Consider the following 24,264-nt stretch of genomic DNA (forward strand, 5'->3'; position numbering starts at 1 on the left):
AACAAACCTTTTTCCCTTCTGTGTGAGTAAATAGATTTTAGAGAAGCGGGTACAGTAGTCATATTTATTTTGTATTAAAAGATTGATTAATACGAGGATATTTTAACTCGGGAAAATTATTCTCTGAAACAAACTGTCAGGGGCCAGCTGTATCTGCACTGAAGTGTGTGGGTGGTGGTGTCCTGTGTGCCTGTACAAACTAATGTGTCCAAGCTAACTTTTGGTGCTCTGAAACAATAAAATGGGAGAAGTGGTTGTGCCTTCATACGTTAGCAATTGGTTAGTCTCAAACCAATATATTTAGTTTAGTGAAAGTGTGTTGTGACAGTTAAAGCTTTTGGTCGTCTTCCTGCTGTAGGGAGGGTGATACAGTATAAGTTAGAGGTGGAAATATTGTACATTATCTTGAGAATTGTGAGCCTTCTCGACCTTGAAAGTTACTTCCACTCTAATGAGACAGTTCTACATTTGTGGCAAGAACCATCTGCCCATGTAAAGGATAAGCTGTTGAACTACAACTTTAAAAGTCATTCAATCTTGGGAGCTTACAAGTAGGATTTAGCTAGACTGGTTAAAGCATCTTTTGTCTTTGACTTGGCAATGCTTTTCAAGGATATAAGTATTATAGATCCTTTATATTTGAGATGAGGTCATTACTTGTTAACTGCTGCTTTGATCATTTACTACTGGCCTGGATGAGTTGGATAGATCCTTAGTGAGGGTGTGAACTCTGCCTTAAGGGGATTTGAGGGCTTCATGCTCTGTGGAAAGGTTGTAGTTTTGTCTCATTTGGTCCTTATGTTAACAAGGCAAGTCTTTTGCAGAGTGTTTTCTACCCTGAAATCGGAATGGAACTGGTAATTACCGTAGTGCTCAAGTATATAGAACACTTACATAGCAAGTATTACAGTAAATTAATGAACTGTAGAATGAAGCTTTCAGGCTTACATTTTGGATGATTTACTGAACTTTGCTAAATACTAAGATTCATCAACATAAGTCTTCACAAACACCTGTGATGGAGGTTAACCTTGGAGTTTGAGCTTCTTTCTTTAAAATTACACCAATGCCCTCTTGTCTATCAGACAGGTTCAATAATTATCACTCGATCAGTTGTTATTTGTATTAATTTCACATACTTATCTATCACGAGAGGAAAAAAATATAGGCACAAGAACGCTGTAGTACACATGTTATTGTGATAAATGAAGCTCTGTTTGTCGGCACGAGTGTGTGAAGCACAAAAAAAATGGCTGGCGCAGTTCACCATTACCAGCCGTGTGGAGACGAGTGTCAAAATAAAACTGGCGTATTATACCAAAGTTGTAGTCATTTTTATATTGAACCCCAGTAGGAATCAGCCTCTGTCGTAAAGATGAACTGTATCGTAATTAATAATGTCATTAATATGTAATTAAAATATCGAGGAAGTTAAGTTGTAATATCTGGCGTCAACCTTGAGTGGTGTAAGATGGCGTGTTTTTATCAGTTGTCTACAGCGTTTACTTTTTTATCTCGTGTGACCTTGATTGCCAGCATTTATATATTGATACCTCTTAACTAGACTTTAACTTTTAGTCATCAGTACACAATACATACTTTAAATACCAACAGAAAGAGCCAAATACAAAAAAAAATAACTAAAGATCAACAAAATAAATATTTTGCCTCCGAACCATTTTGACCCTGCTGATGCTAGTACGAAATTTAATAAAATATTGATATTGATATATTATCATTGACGCATAAGGAGATTCACAGTATTTAAGATAGCTATTAAGATTGATTCTCAGTATTCCTATTAGTTAATTTCATTGTTGTATAATATTTATTATTTCACCCTGAAAAGACGATGATTTAACTCCTTAATAATTATAGCTTAGACCATCAACAATAACAGATTTTAGATTAAAACGTCCTCTTCGCCACTAAACCGTCCGTGCGATCGGTCACGTTTCTGAATCTGTTACTCACTGTTGGCAAATACTGGACATGTACTGGCTCCAGAATTTATCTGCCTGCGGCAGTGTTAGTCAAGTCTGGTCGAATGAGTTCACACTCGGTACCGCCACAACGCTCTTGCAGATTGTTCCAAGAGTTCACAACTCCCCATAAAAGTTTGCTCAGTTTTCTGAACCCGTGGCTTCTTCGACCTAAAGCTGTGACCCCCGGACCCGGTGGGGCCAAGGTACACATACCTTGGGTGGGGCGGGCATCTACTAGCTCCAGGTATGAACACTCGACTGAGTAATGACTTCTGAGATATTTATAAACTAATGTTAAGCCACCTCTTGCCAATGTATAAGTTAGACACCGCCCTTAAAAGTTTCCAGCTTGTTTATATCTTAAACCAGCGTCCTTAAAGTGTATAGCTTCAACCATCGTCATTAAAATATCATAGTTTTAATCGTCATTAAAAGACTATAACTAAAACCTCTATCGTGAAACATGAGTTTAAACCAACGTCCTTTGAAGAATGTACAGACTTAAACCATCGCCCTTGAAAATATTTTTACTTAATGTAAACCACCCCTTAAAATTATCAAAACATTTTGAAAGATTCTGCACGCTATGATCACTTCAAGTTAAAATACGCACTGTAAGTGTAATGTGCAAATGTATTTGTCAGTGTCCATTTGAAGACAAACTTAAGGAATATATAGCGTAGTTGTACTGTATATTAAGAGTCGCTGTAGACGTAATTGGGGATTACCTGAAGATTAGCCCTCCTCCAGCTTATTTCATCAGAGGATTGAACACCCTAATGCTATACGTATGAGGTTAGGTCAGGTTTTGTTATATTAGGTTATAGTTGGTTAGTGTTAGGGTGTTTACTTATCAGGTGAAATAAGCTGGGAGCTAATCTTCAGTTAATTCGAAGAGTACAAATTCCAACTTACTCTGAGTCTGAACTATGAGTGTATTTGTGTTGATATAATACGTGTCAAAATAATAACTCTCCCCTCCCTCTTTCTCCTCCCCCCTTAACCTAAAATCGTGGATTCGCCGCCGACGCCAAAGGTGGAGTTCGAGAGCGATAGGCTTGCAGAAAAGGCACACGATCGCGATTTTTGGAAATACAGGAAAAAGACAAATAATTACAAGAAAGACTGAAAAACAAATCCTAACAGCTTCTCTTAAATATGAACTCTTCGCCACCCATCAGTTTAACTGATGATAAAAGAGATCGTTTATATAGTTTTAGCTACAGTAGAAAATGAACTAAACTTTGACGTCGGTTTGGTAGTAATCTTTGTATAGTGTTGATTATGATACATATATCTCATATCACCAGTTGAGGGATAATTTAACATACACTCATTTAAAGGTCCTGATTGAGCTCTCGAAAGTATTATCACCTGCCGGTACTATCAGTATACAGAAGGTCAGCCAGCAATCCTTAACGTTGATATGGTAATTCATTATTGTACACACCGTATATATTAAGTGATTATTTACTTAATGTGAGGTTTTCCCCGAACGATTCCTATTTAATTCACGAAACGAACACAAGCTTAAGTGTGAGAGCAATATAGGGGAGATATTTTATTTATAACAGACCGAGGAATTTCAATGAAACCCCTAGTTAGCAACATAACTACAGGACGTTCACCTCGCACTTGGACGTCTTCACCGAGTTGTCTTTAGTTTGATCGTCTGATAATACAAAATAAATATACTGGGTGTAAACTAGGTGGTATAAAGAGCAGTAATACGCGCTACTCGTTTATATAACCACCAGAGGTTTTCTAGTATAGATATATGAGGGCGATGAATCGTTGAATTGCTTAAATTATTTCAATAAAGTTTCATGAGCGTAATTACAATCTATACGATTATTTTATTCATTATGGACGAATATATTTTCGCTGTCCCTTTCCCATGGCATTATGTTTAAGAGGAACGAAGGGGTTAATGTACTCGTAGGTGTACTGTACACATGCACCTGTTGGCTTCACTTCGGCTGCGGGCTTCTTCGTCATTACTTCAATTATTTTAAAGGCTTGAATTTTTTCATTGTCTTTTGAGCTTTAATATGTTTTATCGCTGGGAATTATATTTCACACTGCACAAAACTACACACTAAAACATTGATAGCAGAAGAAGCTGACTAGAAGATAATCGCGCCAATCGTTAAATTTTATAAATGCAGTGAGAACCTGGAAGTAACACCCAGCCCCCAAGCTTCAAGTAAAATACATAAAATAGGAATTATATGTTTCAGTCATGGTGATACAGCCTGTTTACTGACCGCCTAACAGACTACACTTGGCTACTAGATGTGCACAACTACATTCACTAAGCAAGTGCCATCCGAGTTATTTATAGAAAAAACCGCACGTTGTTTTCTGGATATAGGGTATGACTTGCCTCCTGTACTGCACCCACGCAAGTGTACAGTGACTCACGGATATAGTAGCTTGTAATCTTATAACTAAGTCATTTAACATCCTTGGTTAGAAGCAAGTGTATCTTATCAGGCTGGCTGGCCTTGATATTAGTGGATCTCTTGCCGTCCAAATAGTACTCGGTATACAATGAAGGTTCTTTAAAGCAGTTGGAAAAGTAGCTTCAAAGTAAACTCCACTACTATTGGTTTATGACAGAGGGTATTAGAGGTCAAAATAAATACTTTTGGAATAAAATGTGAATCGAAACTGCGGCGGTCCAGCAGGGCGACGCATTCCTCACGATGACTCGTGGCCAATTTTGCAATGAATATAATTTTTATTTACTTTGTCACTTCTCCCAAGTTCTGATAGCCTATGAGTATTGTTATCAACTAAATGAACTGAAATGAAATTTCCGAGATAAATATTGCTCGTAAACGTAGATAATTAGAAGTTGCAGGAAAGAGCGAGGTTTCCGAACCGGATCGACCGCGCCTTTCCCATAATGCATCGGGAGCCGCAGCCACATAATATGGCGGATACTCTTGAAAGCGAATTGGGTAATTTTGGTGATAATCGTGTGTTCCAAATTCTCCCGTAGTTGGTAACTAGTGTAGCGAGTTGGCCAGAGTACCGTGGTGCCGTGGGAAGACAGCATAGTGTGGTGTATAGTGTGTAGGAGACATAAGGTAGTCAAAGTAGCTATGTGTCCTGCTGATTGTTTACATTTCGCTCTCCTCCACGAATGGCGTAATACTCAAATGCAAAAATTTTCACCGCCAGCTTGAAACTGTTCCTCGGCAGATCCCCAATATTATCACACGGGTCTAGTGTTTCCTGGGGATATATCAGCCTCAACAGGAACTTCTCGGGTATATACGAAATTTTTAATGGTAAAAATGGAATGTTCTCAAAGTCTGTCTGAAGCTGGATGGAGTGACCTTATTAATTACGTGTTTGATAATTTTAACTAAGAGAGGAGTCTAGTTTTAGGTCGCTAACAGGCTAGTGTTTAACTTCAGGGATAATTGTGTTGAATATATTGGTTCTAGTGGTGGTAGGAATTTTGGGAGTGGTGAATACTGTACCTCAATTGCTAGCTTAGGTCAGTTGTGTCGGTGTATGGGTTAGTGCAGTACATTTAATTCTATTGGTTAGTACTTGGTTGGTGATACTCAGGAACAGTTTAGTGTGACCCAGTAATGTTGTTCCTCCTCTGTTTTTGGCCAAGTTTATTAATTATTCTTATTTCTTGAAGACCAGGTTGTATATTCCTCATAATATTTTTTTTTATAAATGAGAATAAATATACAAGTTAGATTGTTTAAATATGATGAATTTTAAGTCTTTCTCCAAATCTATTTCTTATTTTTTTTATCTATATGTATCTATTAATGTATGTACTGTATTGTGGGGATGAGTAAAAGTGGCCACAAATAGCTTATAACATGAATGAGCTCAACTTAACCTAACTATCCTAAAACCCTAACGATAAGGGTTTTATGTAATATTTGTTCATATGTTTCGAGTTTATGGGACACGCTGAGAATTTCAAATTTATCGCCACGCTTTGTCTGATTGTCAGCGCAATAACAAAACCTAATGAAGCCCTCCCAAAAAAGCTTAATGTTTCAGGATAATGTTGAGTAATAACTGAGGTTTTATTATTATTTTTTTAATTGATCGTTACTAATTTTTTCTTTGTAATTCACAAAATGTAAATGCAGTTGAAGAGCAAAGAAAACAGTATGTAGGCCACTCCTGTATGGTCCATGAGCCCTGATGAATAAAAACAGACCTCACAGAAAAGTGTCAGTTCCAGGTAAAAACATACCTTGTTCTATGACCGTTTGTTATTATTCAGTGGAACATACAAAGCACATGAGGCAATGGACCACTTGCTGCCTCATGAGTAAGTAAATTCAAAGATGATTCTGTGCTCCCACAATTGAAACAATTTATAACAATTGAGGCTATGCGTACCATAACTTTGTAAGCACTACCCCAGCCAAATATGCTCAGTCTATTTTTGCAGCCTCCAATTTTTTATTTTTTTTTAATAGGCAAATATTATCTTGAAAATTAATTTAACATTGTTAAAAGCCAAAACATGTCAACAAAGAAAAGTTAGTGGTTCCAGTCCTGCAAAGTTTCCTTAGCGGTACTGTGTAGGTGAGGAGACTTAATCCTTGCTCACCGACCAGTACTCAACCACACTTGGTGTAAAATAGTATACAGCGAGGCTTAGCTTAATGTTCTTATAAACCTCAACGTTACCAGAATCAAGTTTTCCCATAAGAAATAGATAAAATGCACTACTTATGTTTCCCAGCCTCATTTTCGACCCCCAAAATACATTACATAAATTCAATGGAATTTTTATAGCAGATAAGTAGGATAATTTCTCATCTACTCTAGAATCATAATACTGTACAGTAAACCCTCACACTTGTGGACATTTGGGGGGAGAGGGCATCCAGATGTGGCAAATGTACAAATAAACCAGGTGATGAAGGTGTGTTAACAATAATCATAATATTGTACATGCACTGTATTGATAATAACAATAATAATGGTATTAAATAATAAATGTAATGCAGTAATAATAATACACTAATAACAATAATAATAATTATATTAGTGTAGTACAGTACTACCGGTGTGCTCTATAAACGGCACATGGTGAGTAGTGGCGGGAGATGCTGACAGGGTGCATTTTAGCAGCTGGGGAGTGAGTGTAGCATACGGACACAGAGGGAGATCGGATGTGAATTTGCCACATCCAGTCGTCATCCGGACCAACTGAAATCCAGATCTGAGAGGTCCAGAAGTGCGAGGGTTTACTGTACTGTATTTAGTATAATAGATATTCCGAAGGTTTTTCACATCCCAGAGGCACATAAGCTAAGTTGGGTTAATAGAATATGCACTCAGTGGTTCATATGAGCAAGTGATTCACCACACTATGAAAAGCTGCTAATGTTCCCCTTTTGGTTAATTTAATGTAGAATGTAGTAAGTGGTTCATTACTGTGTCAGTGACATCCAGGTTTGTGGCCTGCATCTAAGGTGGGGTGACTACCTAACAGTACCTATACTTCAGGACTGTATTCAGTATTGGATATTGGGGTCTAACCCTTTGGCTGCGAAAGATTACTCTAAGCTGAATAAAATCGTCTGGAAGTAGCCAGGATAAAATGGCAAGTGTGGGAAATGCAGCGAAGGTGTTAATAAGGTTTTATTTGTGAACTTAAAAAAATTAAGTGTTTTAATGTAATATAAAAACAAACAATGAGAAGTCTCTGGGATGTGTCCTTTTAGAGTTATCTTCCCAGTCAGACTTGTTGGTTTTGTTCACCAAAATTTTTAAAAAATTTGGTCTTTTCCTTTTGTCTTATATCATCACACTGTTCTCCTTTTATACAGTACAGTACTTGGTTACTCTACCCATTACTACAGTACGTCAGTGGCTGTCAGCAGTGCTTTGTCAAAACTAAACCAAACAACTTTATCTTGTAATCCCTTGTAACAAAAGAACACCCGTTCTCTGTTGATGTGTCGACCAAGTTGGATAGGATCGTCACTTTGTATAGTTGTGTAATTGGTAAAAGATGATTTCTTAGAATACTTATAGCGGTCAGAAATATAAATCTTTTTAATACCATTGTAGCTGTGGTTAAGTACCCTTATATCCAAAGTTTGCTTGCACAAAAAAATTTCAGTATAATATTAATACATTTCCTGCATGAAAGCTAATTTATAATAGGTTTTGTGGCAATGTCCAGGCGATCATAAATGTGTCCCTTGCTGTTTTGTGACTGCTTAATTAATCAAGCATCATACCATGTATAATCTCATGAGTGTGTGTTCTCCAGGTCAGTCTGCTGAGCAGCAAGCAGAACTGCTGTTGACCTTCAAAAATGGCGGCTTCTCTTCATCCTCTTCCTCTTCCTCCTCCTCAGCCTTTTCTCAGCCACAGGAATCACAGCAGGTACAAGTACAGGTATGTTATTACTGATCTTTATTTGAACAGTTTGTTTTGTATTATCCTTATCCATCCTGGAGGAGTCATACTGTTTTTGTCAGTATACACCCTAGGTCAAAGGTTCACTCCCTCCCAAATTGAAGCAGTATCAACCCAAAAGATGACAGTCAGGGTAAGTCAGTTCGGAGACTCATTCCTGTGACTCAATTTCACCAAGGGGAGCAAACTTTTGTCCACGACTCTACCTGGACATGTCTTTCCATCTCCAACTTGTGATGGCAATGTTCATGGATTGATTATATATTTGACTTGGATAATTAACTGTCAGCATATTTTATTAATATCTTTCTGTGTAAAATTTTGATAATTATAGCCCCTCAAGACTAAACATTTAAACTAAATTTTCAGTACTGTATTTATCATTTTGTAATGGTAACTTCTCTTACATTTTTCATATAACTTAAAAGAATAATTAAAGACCAATCTACTCCAGTTCCCTCCACTGTCATCATTACCATGTGGTCACCTAAAGCTCATTTCTTTATCATCCGTTGCTAATGAATGGTTGACTTGAAGAACAGAATTTGAATCTTTCATTATTGAAGTTATGTCTTGTATGAAGTATCGGTGAAGTAAAGGAGAACACCTGTCTTATGTCAGAAAGCAAACCTCCAGTGTTTTAAGCATTTATCATTATTTTTTCACTTGTATAGAATATTTTTTTATCATTTTGCAAGACATGAGGAATAAATTTTGATGATTATTTAAGCATGACTCACATTTTTGTACTTTATAGTGTACTGTAGTATGGTTAGTGAAGCTGTTAGTGAGTGTCATAGGCTACATTAACTTATTTTATTATTTGCTGTGGTTGACAAATGCCATGAACCAGCTAATTAGTCTTGTGTTGATTCAGAAAGTTGTGAACATGCCTTTTTTTAACTTGAGACACCCCGGTATTGTTTTAACCATAGTGTCATGTATAAAGAGATGCCACAGTTAGACTTGTAGACTGGTGTTAATTTACATTATGTAGTTTGTTTTAGAGTACCACTAAGAAATTTTACACGAGTCTTTCTCCTCCAGGATTTTTCTCCTCTATCTGCTCTTGGACTACATAGAGTGGGGGAAGACCGACCATCCCCCTCCAAAGAACCAAGCATTCAGTTAAATCGCAGAGGCATGGTAAGGAAGTGTGTGTGTGTGTGTTTGTCATTTTTTCATTTAAATATTGCTATTTGTTGTTAGCTCATAAATGTGGCAATTTGCTTAATTTTAGTGGCTTGCAGATCTTCATGAATGATTTGGAAGTTCTGCCTCCACAAAGTGCTTTAGTCTCCTTATTGTTCTGTTATAATTGAATCTCCTGTAAAATATTTCTTCCAGCCTGCTCGGATGAGAAAGAAGAATCGTTTGTACTTTGACGATGATTTGGTGAGTTCCCCAACACAAGTCAAATCTCCCAAGAAGACTCCCCGAGGCACACCCAAAAAGCAGTCAAACCCACAGCCTCTTCCACTTGCTCCGGTTAAGTTGGTACGTTAACTAGTACAGTACACTCTTGTGCTTGAAAGGTTTCACTCACGTAGGCATCGACCCTTTGTAGTGGGGAACTGCTTTCATGTTCTTAAAAAATATATTGTTTAGGATTAACAAAATCTCGTCATAATCTAAGGTTACCAAATGAAGGAGAACAAGTACATATTTAAAGATAAAAATTAAAAGGCTGGCTGTAAATGTATTGTTTCATGGTGTGATGATACAAGACAGTATATACTGATAGTTGTATTGATCAATCTCATGTAGGGAATATTCTTTAAAGCTTATCCATTTAAGACAATCCTAAACACCACTTCTCATTATTCTATGATAGATCTGGTCATCTGTGTATTAATATTTTAAGTATTGTATATTTAGGGAAACCTTGTATGATTGATGAGGGAGGCAGTTAGTTGAGGTAAAACATAATTAGAGTGGGCAAAATGGTAGTTTGTCTACTGTTTAGGGAAAGTGTTAGTTGTGTGTGTGTGTATGTGGCCATATTTATCATCTTTCAGTTTAGAGTTTCTGTATAATATATAAGTGAGGTTTGGGAGAGGATTCTTGGTCACTTGCCTCGTCCCCTCTCCCATAAGTTGGGACTTATGGCTGTGAGATTACAAAGCAGTGAAGAAATGGATGCAGAAAGGAAGGGTAGGCCAAAACCTTAAAGAAGAGGTAGGATGATATTGAGAGTTGTACAAAACAGTGTGGAAAGTGATGGGAAAGGGCCAAGACAACAAAAGTGAAATATCTGCACATACTTCACTTGCTCTTACAAAGTGAATCTTAGCATCCACGTTGATCCTCAGTGCTGCGTATTGAATTACTATATAAGTTGAATTATCTTGTCTATCTATGTTATCGCCATCATGTAAAAATGACTTTTGTATGTTCCATAATGATTCTTCATGCATTATTCAAGGTAATGCCTCTAGACCTCACTGATTCATTGCATAGTCCTTCCATCTCTGTCTTCCTCTCCATTTCACTCACTTAATGACAAGAACCTTGATGTTAGAAGTGATCATCTCATATATGGAGTATAAAACTACGTATATTGATGAGCTGGAAGTATGTACGTACAGTACAACCCCGGAAGCACTGGAAGGAAGACCCAAGTTAGTCCATCTCCTACCAAAACATAAGGAAATCCAATTACAAGTGAAGAAAACCTTACCTGACATTGTTGAAGCTTAGAAAGAGAAAACAAACTCTTTTAGGATGGAACTCAGAAGAAGAAATCTTGGAATTTAGGGAATGGGCAGTAGCCCTTCTCCTCTAGAGTCATGAGATTGGTTCAAATGGTTGACAGCCAAACCCAAGCTAAGAATAATATCAATCTGACGCACACTTGCCTCCTCACATCTTATGACTTGCACTAATACATCTGCTGTGCTTGTGTTTTTCTTTGACTGCAATATCACTTGTAGCCCTTCTACCATTATCGAAAAGATTTATTTAATAGCAGTTTCCCCCAGAACAGTGAACATTACAATGAAACCGTGTTCTAAGATTGGGGGAGGAGGGGGGGTTAGTTCAGTCCATGATACAAATAGGACCAGATTAAAGGTCTGTTGTATTAGCTGCTGTGGGTCACCAGATGACATCACAGTCTTGCAGGTCACACGATGGCTAGATGTCCAAAAAACACTTTTTTAAAATTAATTATTATCTGTCATGAATTAAGCTGAGCCTCTTAGATAAATATTCTCATAATCTAGGATAATGTTGTAAGAAAGTTACTCATACAGACATTACAGTATTACTGTCAGTGTTCCTGGTGTCCTTCGAACATAACTTGTGCTGGTTAGGGTTGATGTTGGCAGTTAGATATAGGCTTTGGAAAACTACTTTTAATTTGTTGCGTGGGCTGACATTGTTTGAAAACAAATAAAAACAAAATCTATTCTTCAATGAGGAATGAATCGTAAAGATCTCTATGTAATTCACCATTTGTTTTGTAATGGAGGATTCTTGGGTGTGTGATTCTGCACTGACTCTTTTTGTCTCTGTGGTTGGTTTGGGGAAATATATTTATTGTGTTGCATAAAGTGGTTGGCCTGGGTTGTGGTAAAGGAGGTAGAACACTTGTAATCGTGGTTCAGTAAACTTAGTTATGAAAACACCAACATTGAAAGTGGTTTAAATTGTTTATCTGGAAATATACTCAAAGCAGCGTGATGTAGTATGTGAAAAATTTAAAGCTCTGTTGGTAAAACTTTTTAATTATTATTTGGTGAATAGTGTGAATGTTTAAATGATAAATTATGGATCATCGATGAAGAATCTAGAGGTTAAATGGACGTAGGAGCTTGTGGTAATGTTTTATCAGAGAGGAGAAAGAGTACGAACCATGGTAGTGGTAGATGATTTTAAGTGATAGCTGGAGATTATAAGTCAGAGGTTTAGGGGATAATTAAATTTTGTTATTAAGTTTATACATTCAAATTATCTCTTTCACAAGGACTCAAAATTGGCAATAGATACTTACATTTTGTTTACAGGGTGACGGCCTCAGTGGGATCCAGTACCCTCCTGTCTTGACCACGGTAATAATCATGTTGGTTTTGGATTATTCTGTCTTGATAGTTTGTTGGATGGATCTTCATACCAATATCTATTTTTAAATTTCTGTATTGACATGAGTTTGTCTTTTATAGATTTTGGAATTCTAAAGACTCCTTAAATATTTATATCTTGGCCATTTTGTGACCTGGCATTAATGAAAGATGTCCAGGATCTGCCGTTAAGAGTGAATGCTAGCAGTGTGATGCATGTACCCCCCTCACCCCAACTGATTCTTTAAAATTAGCTTATTTCCATTTGTTTAAAATTTGAAGTTGTATGGATGGATTGCCTAGAAATTGCTATAGATTTTTACCCTTTGGCCAACTGTAACCAAAAGGTGTTGTGATTTACTAAAAAGCTGTGTTTGCAATTAGAGGTTAAATTTTGGAATGATTTGAAACTTGGTAAGCACTATGATCATTGCCTAACGATGTGCATGATACTTGTGGGGTAACAGGGTTAAGGGCTGCTCAAAACTGTCCAAGAAGTTCTCCACAAACTATGAGGAAAGAAGGAAACTGTGTTAACAAGGATTGGTCCATACATGTCCCTGTATTCGATTGTCTTTGATGTGACAGTCTTGGTGGGAAGGCCATGATAATTCTAACATTTTGTCGTGTTGGATTATGTACGATGTTTATTCTAAAATGATATTGTAATGTGTTCTCTACTTTTAAATGAAATAGTAACATGTTTTCAGATTAATTTACATACAGTACATTGCAAAGGAATAATTAAGTACAGAGTCAGAATAATGCAAAACTTGTGTGAAGGAAGCTTATGAAGATTTAGTATTGAAATGTGAAAATTATTCTTGAACAGATAATGTAAGTGACTCTGCTTTCATAAAAGTACGCAAGTGAAATTTACTGTAGGAGTGAATTTACATTACCGATGGTAGAAACAATCTTAAAGATGATATGCAACCTGTAGGGGGGAGGGGGATAACTCACTAGCTACTGAATGCTAAAAATTAATCGGTTAAAACTGATGGGCCATCGTACATCATAATTGGTTAAAAAACTTATGTGCATGTTGGAAAATAAAAGCTCAATTGGAGTCTTTTCTCTCTTAATTCAGTGTGGCAAAAAATGAGCAAATACACGTACACTCACTGTCCTTCATTTATTGTGCTTCTGTCATTTTTTATACTCGTGTAAATGATGTGTTGTGTTGTGGTAACTGTCCCACAACAATGTCCCTAAAGTTGGTTTACTGCAGTTGTTTCGTGTGAGTCGGCTTCATCCGTGAGTCTTCAAGTCACGTGATACCATACTATGTGCTTATTCATGCATGCTACTGCTTCCTGGATGTCCATAACCTTCACTTCTTGTGCATCATTTCATCTCCTTCCTAGTCTTTCTCCCTCCCATTCTCCTTCACCTATATCTACTTTGACCCCATTTACATGTGCCCACCATTGTCAAAGTAATTTAAATTTTTTCAGCTACATTCTCCTTCAGGTCATTGACATTAATAACTTCAAGTTAGTGCTTTCTAGAGTGTTTTATATGTGTAATGTATTATATTTTGACTAACATTTACTCCAGCTGTGATATAAAAAGGGGAGACCTTATTTTTTAAAGGTTATTTTGTTATGTAGAGTGGAAGCTTATTTTGTGACTACAGTGTATTCCCAAACCTAAGAAATTCAAAGGCTTCCTTTTTTTAAATTGTACAAGCCTTTTCCTGTTACAATCATAACAAAAGCTTATCAAAGGGATACTTTACTATATCCTCCTTCTTTACTGACTCCCTTTCCACATTCCATTAACTTAGCCTTAACTTACAAGGTTTGGCTTCAATGAGGACATCTGACCCTATGTAAAACTAACCTAACCAATCCTTTACCTTAACTTCCACTGCCTCTGAAATGTCAGTTTCAGTTGCCACAGTAAACTCAACCTTGATCACTTTGACCATGGGCCATGTGTATAAAGATTTGGATTCTTTTGTTATAATACTTTAATGGACTGAATTTATTTTTATACTCACATACTGACGAAACTGTCATAGATCAGGCTCTCATGTTTCTATTGGTAATACAGTAGTAATAGAAAAACAAATTAACTAATTTTTTTCTTGTAAAGGTAAAAGTGGTTTGCGACATAACTTGTGTTTGCTCTGGAAGTAGACGGCGAACTATAAACGAGGGTTTATTAAATGGTACAATAAGAAGGATTAACAACATGTACTGCACCCTGTATTAAGAAACATTTTTCCATTCCTGCAGGAGCCGCAGACAATCACAACCCCGGACAAGAAGGTGGCTCAACAGAATGGTGTTAGGCTTCGGAATTTTCTCAAACTTCCTCAGGCTCACAAATGGGTTTACTTCGAGTGGTTTTACTCTAATATAGATAAGTAAGTAAAGTGATTCAAGAACATTATATTGTATAGATTCAAATAGTATGCAGTTCTTTATTCTGCTGTTGAGGGATACAAGATATAAAGGTTGGGCTATGATGACTGAGTGAGTGAGTGAGTGAGTGAGTGGGAGAGTGAGGCAGAAGGTGAGGGAGGAAAAGAAATATGTTGCGTAGTGTTAGTGTGTCCCGGTGGTTCCTCTGTCCTAGCCACATCACCAGGGGAGAGGCACTGCAGAAATGACACAAGATTGAATATGCATTAGTATCAACATGCCCAACTCATATGATTTATCAGTACTAGATTGTCATTTGTCTCACTTGCCCTACTTATTTCTTATGGTAAAGGGTATTATTTTATTTTCCAGACCATTATTTGGAGGAGAGAATGACTTCCAGATAGTATTAAAAGAAGCATTTCCAGAACTTCGGACTCGTAAACTGACACGGCGACAGTGGGGGATGATCCGCCGCATGATGGGTAAACCAAGACGTTGTTCTCAGGTACATAATTTATCGTTAGCATCTTTAATTGTAGTATTTGTCAGTTTTATCATTTAATTTTGAGAGAAGATACACTAACTGTTGTTTCCCATGATGTATTAATTTAGAACACCTTTATTATCGCCTTGAGTTGGCAAATATATGTTTTATATGGTATTATTTATTGATTGTGTGTATACATTGTGATAGATAGGTGGGTCATTATTGTGGGTTTGTTTATGTTTCGCTGATACAGTCGGGCAATACAGAACTTAACCTCAGATTAGCAATCAGCTTTTGTCCACTGTGTCCTTTTTGTGGGGGCTTGCACAGACACATATTTTCAGTATTTTGATCAGTTTTACCCCCCCCCCCCACCCTTTTTGTTAATCCATTTAGGACCACTGATGAGTCTTATTTTAAACCAATTCAGGGGCAATTAATCTTGTTTTATTTTTTTAGGGCTAGATGTGTCACTTGGATTTGACATTTGCTCATGAACATTTTCTGTATGTGTGTAGTGTTACGAGGGTATTTATTCACAGGCATTTTTCCAAGAGGAGTGTCAGTCCTTAGACAAGAAGCGTCATGTGTTGCGGTTATTACAACAGAGAAAGATAACAGACATCTCTACATTGAAGGACTTCCCACTGCCTGATCAGATCCCCATGCAACTGGTCATCGGTACTAAGGTAAGTATTGCAGGAAAACATCTTCTAATTTCTGATAACTTGAGAAGAAAAAAAACAATGAGAATAAGCAGGGAGGCTGTATTAAATCAGGTATTTATTTCATTATGCATTTTGAGCTTTAGGATAAGTTATATGGAAAGAAAAACATTCACTTCTGCCCTGAATGGGAAAAGTGAGACATTTTGATTAAGGCGAGATGTAATCATTACTGAAACATTTGGAGACATCATGGCTTTTGTACTATACTGTACTTGTATTCTGGATGTACAGCACAGAAGACTTAAATTTGATCATAGAGTAAGAGAGAGTTAGGAAGGTAAGGTGTTGTAAACTGGTGCATGACACTAAGGCTGGTCCATGTTGTTAGGGGGAAGTCACTTTTAAAGAGACTTAAAACTCTTAAACTGACTGCATGTTTTCTTTCCCTCAGGTTACTGCTCGAATAAGAAAACCAGAGAATGGATTATACACTGGTGTAATTGATGCCGTAGACACTTCAGACAATACTTACAGGATAACGTTTGACCGCCATGGCATTGGTACACACTCCATCCCTGATTATGAAGTTTTGGTAAGCTACTCTTCCTCTGTGTCCTGGACGGTTAACAAAGACAGGTTGGTTTACATAATGGGTTCACATTGACTGATGTTTGCTTGTGGAGCATTTGATTACATCAGGGAGGTAAATGTGGAAGGATAATTGAATAGTAATACTGGTTAACGATTGTGCACATTATCCTGCAATGTGAGGAAATATTACCATAGATGATGAATGCTGTCTTACCCCATGAACCTCCTTCCCTCCAAAATGGGAAGAAATATGTTTTTTGCTATATTATTATTACGATACTGTATGTCCTGAACAATATTCTATGCCAGCATTTCATTTCATCCACAAGAATGCTTCCAAAAGTTTACCCAATACAGTACTGCTATATCAGACAACATGCAATATTGTTGATGCAAAACCAAAGCAGTGAAATTGTTGGTAGTCATTTGGTTCATCATAGTAGTGTTAACTTAAGTATTATGGTATAGAAAGGAAAGTTATTGGCATCATCTTAATTCTATATAGGCTTATATTTACTGTAGATAGAAAATACAAGAAAATTATTAAGTATTGAGTAGGTGTTGCATAGTTTGTCACACTGCATGGTAGAAAATTTTTAGTGTATGGAAAAATTGAACCCTTTTTAGAAATAGAAAATAAATACAGTACTATAGCTTTTATTATTCGTGATTGCGAATGTGTATTGGTCGTGATAGTGACATAATACCTTTGCTTCTAGTCAAGTGAAGTGGCGGAAATCATGCCTCTATCAAGTTTCTCCCAGAAGTTCCGTCCACGCCCTCCCTTGGGCATGGTCACCCCTCCTCGACCACTGCTACCCAAGCTGGAACCAGGCTGTATGGGAGGCGACAGTCCAGCACTCTCACTTACCAACGACCCCATCTTGGCACAGTCTCCTCTGAAGACAACCAAGATCTCATTGGATGATACCCTTGGGGGTTTCCCAGTGAAATGTCTCGTACAAATTGTAAGTCTTAAGGTTCTTATGCTTTGTGCTCCTCCTTCACCTGTATCTCCTTTTATCTTTTCCTATTCCTACTACACCTGAAGTGATTGACAAAAGGACACAGATGAAACAATATCCTGAAGACAGAATGTTTTCATAAGGAGATTTTAGTATTGAAGTAAAACATGAAAAATTAGACACTAGTGGCAAAGGAAGATGGGAGTGTTGAAGTGTACCAGTCCTGTTTACCATCGACATCTACATATACCTCCCCTTTCAATCCATTCCTAGACTGGGGCTTTTTACACCATTATAAGGGACCCATTTTCACTACAAGGAACAGAGTACAATACAGTGCCCTGAACCTAACCCACCCCATGCTGTCTCCTCATAGTAGCCTTTGTGACTGTTTCCTTTTGGCCAGATTACTGATCAGATTTTCAATGCAGGGATATTGTGTGTTTGAGGGTAAATAAGACATTACCAAAGTGGGTTTATTGTTGATTCTTATGATGGTATAACAATGTTTCTGCTTTTTTTTACAGGGTTTTATGGTAACTCTGTGTGATGCATTATTTTATTGGTTTTTAGGTACAACTTTCAAAAATACTTAGAGCAAAACGGGAAAAAATAGGCGCCTTACGTGACATGAACGGGCAAGCAGAGAAGCAACGAAGCTACGGTCAAGAGTTGAATGTAGAGTTTCAACGTAAATATGCAGGATTAGTTCTAGAGATTGAGAAGCTAAACCGTGACCTGAATCAACACCTCCTCGCAGTCCAACAGTTCTGCCAAGAGGTAAGAGTTTGTGTGTGTCTGTTCTAATGGTAATGGAAGGAGGGCCAGTGGAGAGGGGTGTAATTAAGTCTGGAAAAATATACTGTAGGGAAGGGTGAGGTGGACATTTGCCTGTCTGAAGTGGTGAATATGTGCGAGGATATTAAAATTTTCAGAGATTTAGATATACGTTCTAAACCTGGGTGACCTTTACCTTAGTGGACGTTAATCTACTCTCTAAACCACATTGGGGTTAATGTTTGTTTTTGTGTTTTCTAGTTAAATGTTCAGTGCCATTTAGATAGATAACCAGGATGATTAATTTCTCTCATAATTTTTGGCAGATTTCTCCTGAACAGTCGGGTCCTACCTTACTGCCCAGTCAGATACGAGAACGGTGCTACGAGGAAGCGGCCACCATCGTGGATGTAACCAACCATTCAAGTGGGTCTCCACAGGTGTCTAGCCCAGCCATCCTTGACCTCATCACCAAGCTCACTTCACTCATGCTACAGATGAAGGTTAGATAGCAGTGAAAGATGGAGTATTCATATAAAATCCAGATGTGAAGGGTGAAATGTTTGTAGTGTAAATAAAGTGTTTGTGTGTTTATTAGAAGACCGAGGTAAGCCAGAGAACTGAGTAAAAGAATTTGTAGCTTCAGAGTACAATTTTGCCTGGGGGAGATAGTCCATGGCTGCTCCACTTCACAGTAGAAACATTCTTAAAGGATTTAAATGAAAAGAAGTACATTTTCCCTGTATTTGAGTAATGAAAAAATAAATACAATGAGAAAGTAGACATGTAGATAGTGTTGTACAATATATTAATGCAGCTTTTACCTTCTTTTTAGAATCTTGCAGAAACAGAAGTCAGTGCCTTTGAACTAACATCACTACAGGAGACACTTAATGAAATACGAAGCTCTTTAGATGAGTCCAATAAGGTGGCCTTTCAGAACAACATAGAAGTTCACCTCACTCACATAATGTCTGCCGTGTCTCAGATGGGGACTCTTCAAGCCTTCAACAATCATAATGGAACTCCAGTATAGAAAAGTTCTTTAAGGTATAGTAGAAAATATGGTGAATGTTTTCCTTTTCAAGAATTATGTGGTCAGGATGTTTAATTAATTAAATAATTGCTTATAAAATCTGTTTCTAGCGTCCACTGGGGTGTGAAAGGGTCCGTCACTGCTCGCATTAACCATCTGTATGCACATTTCTGCTGCCGTCTTGAAATGGTAATGCTATTCCATTTCCCTGTAGATAATTTTGTTCAAGTCTGGCACTTGAACCACAGGGGCTCATAGACTGGTCACTCATCAGAATTGCTATGTCCATGATGTGAATTTAATTTCATCTACGGTTATTGTTATGTAGATAGCAAATTTGTCAATTTTTATGTACAGTATATAAATATATATAAATATATATATATAGTATATATATATATATAAATATCGATGCAATGTTATATAAAGATCCCAAGAGGTCTCGGCAGTTTACCATGAGACTCTTTAACAAGGAAATACTGTAATTTAAATAAATGTGAGATGCTTGAAGTTGTAACAAGTGAGAAGGCAAGATGGTCTTTTGTTGTAAGGAAATGGAACGTGGTGAAACTGTACCATGATTAGGCCATGTAAAAAAAAATATATGGTTCTTGGGTAATTCATTCTCAAGAAGCAGTGCAGAATTTTTAAATTTTGTTTTATTGTACAAGCTGAGATTATAAACCTTTAATTTTTATTCTTGGATACTATTGGTTATTTCTCATCAAACTGATTAAAAACATTTGGAGGCTTTTGAATTTACATACTTGAATACGTACAATATAAATGCGTTACTGTCACCTTCGTATTATAGTGATTAATAAATATAACCCCCCCCCCCCTCCCTCCCATGTTCAGTATAATAGCTTTAATGTCCACCATTTTATACAGAATAATTTTCCTCCAAATTCAGTCAAAAATCAAGTCTGGGAAACTCAAATTGATGGTAAACAAGGACTTAATATTATTTTTGAGGTGAAAGAATTGATCCAGCAGCAGGTGCCGTAGCTGTGTCTTAAGAACCATATTTTCTTTACATGGCTTAAGAGGGTATTGTGTATACATTGCTTTATACTGTATCTCTTAGGTTGCACTCCTCACCATAAAAGGCAACAAATGCCAAAGAAATTTTTTCTTCTGAAATATGGTAGACCTATACTATATAGACTTGTTTTCTAATTTGGATGTTTTTAGAAATAATTTTGGTTTTTTAATTAAAGATCAGTTAAAAATTACTGAAAAAAGGAAGATATAAGCATATACAGTACTGTAATTGGCTCAGTTTCTTGTGTGTGTATTGGTACTCTGAGGCATCAATGTAGCTATTGTATTAGTTTATTCATACATAATTTTGATTGTCATTCTGAAAAGACACACCTCCCTAGTTTATATTCTTTAAGGATGGGCAACTTACATACCAGTTGGTGAAACTTAAAATTTCTATTTAATTATTATTTTTAAATAAAAAATTTAAGTAGTGGTATATAAATAATTTGTAATTGTGAATTACAGTGCAGTATTACTAATTTCTGGGATATTTTTGGGACACTTCTTGCACATTCTTTCCTTGTGTTACTGTATTGTGTGTACTACTACTGCTCACTCTCTGTTTCCTTGCACACTTAAGCTTTTGGGTTTTAAAACATGTGAACCATCACCATAATTTAAATCTAGTACCTTTTCATAAAGTGAAATGGATGTGTGAGAAGCCCACTAATAGTAAATATACAGGGAAGCAAACACTATGACATTGTCTTATGCAGTATTTCACATCATTCTCTATAATTACCTATTGGAATACCAACTTGGTGTGTGCCTTCTTGAGTTAATAAGTAATTTCAGTGGTAACACGAAATGGCTTTTACAAGATAATTTAGCACAAAATTAATCACTGTCAAAAACAGATAATCCTAAGTTGTATATTATGATTAGGAGCATAATTCAGGTATACCTTGTACCTGGAATGAGTCATAATCATAATATAGTACCCTGTACTGTATTGTAATCTTGATGGTATGAACCTAGACTAATTTTGTTAACTTCCGCTAAACACCAAAAATGGAGTAAATCAATACTTCTCGTGTCAAGTGAAGTACAGTAGTGGTGACATTGCAGCCCAACATACCTGCTGAACCATGTATTACACCATCACTTGCCAGCCAGAAGATGGCTCTCAACAAAACCTAAGAAAGAGATGTTATCAAGTAAATGGTAGTTTTGTAATCAAGATTGTATGAGCCTGAAATGCAGCCCCTTTATTTTTATGTTCCCAAAGTATACCTGCTTCTTGACCATCAACACCTGATCTACCACATTGTAATGTTGATCCATCATATGTGCTTAGTGAACTACCATCCCTATAATGCATTTTACATGGTTTCAGAATTATTTTAAATCATTACTTCTATGTGATGAGACTCGAGTCACCACATATCAACAGGGGCTATCCAGTAGCTTTATTCTGTTTCTATTTGGTACGTTACTCAATTACAAAATAAAATACATTGCGAAATATCATTCAATCAGTATGCTCCATTAGAGTAACCTATGGCTGAAGCTCTACTGAATGGGAATTAGAACAGGCAGTGAATTTGAGTCCATTATATTAGAAATGAATGAAAATGATTGTCATCAAGATTGCTTGGATGATGTATTTACAATTTTACCAATAGGAAGATTTTTTAATCAACCCACAGCATCTACAAGTCTATGGCTGTATTGCTAGATATCAGGTGGAGTTCAGCAAACAAGTTCTCAGTGAATTAAGTACACATATAGGTTAGGTTTTGTTCTTTGTTATAATTATTTTTAAATGTAGGTAGTTGACACACTTACACACACTTAGGTAGTCCTTGTTTATCATAGTTTCAATTTATTGCAATTTATTTTTATGGCAATAATGTAATTAATTTTTTTTTAACAATATATGTCAAGTATATTCAGTTGAGCACCAAACAGCAAAAACCTTCTAGATGTGCAGAGATGCATTTTAACTGCTGTGTGTGGCATGGCAGTCTGGTACATGCATCTCAATAAAATATTCATTACCACAACTGTTATGTCTTCTTACATATATTACATGCTTATTGTTTTAATGTCATCATAGTGGTAAAAGTGGGTGTAAATGGTGGTGGTGGTGGGGTGGTCACTTGACTGAGGGAATGAACACACTCACACACGTCTCATTTGAATTTGTATATTGCATTTCATACATATTTGTATGTACACTCACACCAAAAACTTCTCAAACGCTATAAACACTGCAATCTGAAAAATGAACGAAAAATCTGAAATCATTCTGAGAGATGACAAACTCCATTCTGCTCTTCTCACAGTTGTTGAAGTTTTTGTTGACAGTGTACAGTATTAGATTTTTTATTTTATAAATTTGTGTTTTTTATGAAAAGTCAGCTCAAGTACAGGTATCCCCAAAATGCCTAGCTAAGAACACATCTCCATAATACACTTTTTCCAGTGAAGAAAATGGGTTGCATTTTGTAATTTTTCACATTACAGTATATAGCATTTTTCAGTAGCAGAACCCTTGCAATAAGTGAGGACTTGATCATGAAGTCTGGGGATGAAATTAGACCTATTAAAAATATGGGGCATAAACTTTTTATTAAATAAAATTCATAACAGTTGAAAGATAAATAAGACAATTTCAGCTTAATCAAACAAGGGTGTATGCAAGATGTGCATTGTGATAGTTTGGCTGATTGACTCACATTGTTGGGTTGAAAATGTAGTGTACTTGATTCTCCAGGGTATTTGATACTTAGGTTCGGAAGGTTCATTTTATGATATACTGAAACCCACAAACTAAAAGATCATACTCATAGATATACTGTACTGTATAGTACTGTACTAACATTCTTATTTAATTCTTTTTATCTGTTGTGCATTGTTATATTTTGTTACTGTATATGTCATCCTTTACCATGGTGTGCTGTTAAACAGTTTTCATTTTTATTTTATTTATTTTTCCAGTTATCTGTTCTTGGTATTAATTGAAGCTTCGTTAATTTATGCGTGGAAATATCTTGGGTAGGAAACTATGCCACTTATACCACTGATTATCCTCATTTTGTTAAAGTTTTGCAGAAAGTATGGTAACGTCAGTTGTAAATTAAAAAAAAATACAGGCATATTTCTTTATTTAAAACAAAAGTGCAGGTTTGTGGTAGTTTCTGATATTGGCTTCACTACCTTTTATCTCCATTTTCATGTACTGTACTACTGAAAATTCTAGTCATAATTAAGATTAACAGTTTTTATGTTGGTAAAGTTTTAGAGCTTTTAGGGTGTCTGTTGATGCCTTCTCTCTCCAGGTTCAAGAGTACTTCATCTATAATACTGAAAACATAAAAAAAAAATTCATTCACAATTGAAATATTGTACTGTATTGTGTGGTATAATGGAATCTCCAGACAGGAAGGATTTTTGAAGACATGATAACCAGGATTGTCTTGTACATGTAGCTGAAAGCTCGGTGGGTTTGTGTACATTATTTTCCCATATGACACAAGCTGATTGCCATTACATTTGTGTCAGAAATGTGTCTTGCATATTGAGGTACATTGTTGACATCAAGAATTCCTGTGAAAGTAGAGATTGAGTGTGGCCTTGTATATTATCAAAAATAATTTATTATTGGTGTATTATTTCATATTTAGTTATGTACAGAGTAAATTCCCAGTATGACTGGGCACAAGTAAATTACAATTATTCTGTTGTTTGTATATTATGGTTTCTGTGCATGATTCATCCTTTGGTCAGATTGGTTTTCCTCAAAGGTTTGGTGTAAATAATTTTAAAAATGTCATGTAGAGAATCATGTTACATATTTGTACATATGTAAAGAGAGTAATACTATTTTAAAAGTTAAAA

General features: G+C 36.3%; 1 protein-coding gene across 2 annotated transcripts; it reads left to right on the forward strand.

The window, feature by feature from the left end:
* Positions 1-4,903: 4,903 nt before the first annotated feature.
* Positions 4,904-24,264, forward strand: LOC121856831 (protein lin-9 homolog). Of its 2 annotated transcripts, XM_042352570.1 has the most exons (13): positions 4,904-4,951; positions 8,266-8,393; positions 9,462-9,560; positions 9,762-9,911; positions 12,422-12,466; positions 14,719-14,849; positions 15,220-15,355; positions 15,880-16,026; positions 16,457-16,597; positions 17,316-17,564; positions 18,135-18,341; positions 18,665-18,841; positions 19,174-24,264. In XM_042352570.1, exons 1-13 carry the CDS (start codon positions 4,924-4,926, stop codon positions 19,372-19,374), a joined length of 1,839 nt encoding a protein of 612 aa, XP_042208504.1. In that variant the 5' UTR covers positions 4,904-4,923; the 3' UTR covers positions 19,375-24,264. The 2 variants fall into 2 exon arrangements, with proteins under 2 accessions (XP_042208504.1, XP_042208505.1); XM_042352571.1 differs by lacking the exon at positions 12,422-12,466.

This window comes from Homarus americanus, unplaced genomic scaffold, assembly GCF_018991925.1.
Source record: "Homarus americanus isolate GMGI-L3 unplaced genomic scaffold, GMGI_Hamer_2.0 scaffold43075, whole genome shotgun sequence".
Lineage (NCBI taxonomy): Eukaryota > Metazoa > Arthropoda > Malacostraca > Decapoda > Nephropidae > Homarus > Homarus americanus.

What these genes read in the sequence shown, in the direction of transcription:
- LOC121856831 (XM_042352570.1), top strand. Translation starts at nt 4,924, where the DNA reads ATGGCGGATACTCTTGAAAGCGAATTGG. An exon ending in TGAAATGTCTCGTACAAATT is followed by an intron (nt 17,565 to 18,134) that starts GTAAGTCTTAAG and finishes ATTGGTTTTTAG; the next exon opens with GTACAACTTTCAAAAATACT. An exon ending in CACTCATGCTACAGATGAAG is followed by an intron (nt 18,842 to 19,173) that starts GTTAGATAGCAG and finishes CCTTCTTTTTAG; the next exon opens with AATCTTGCAGAAACAGAAGT.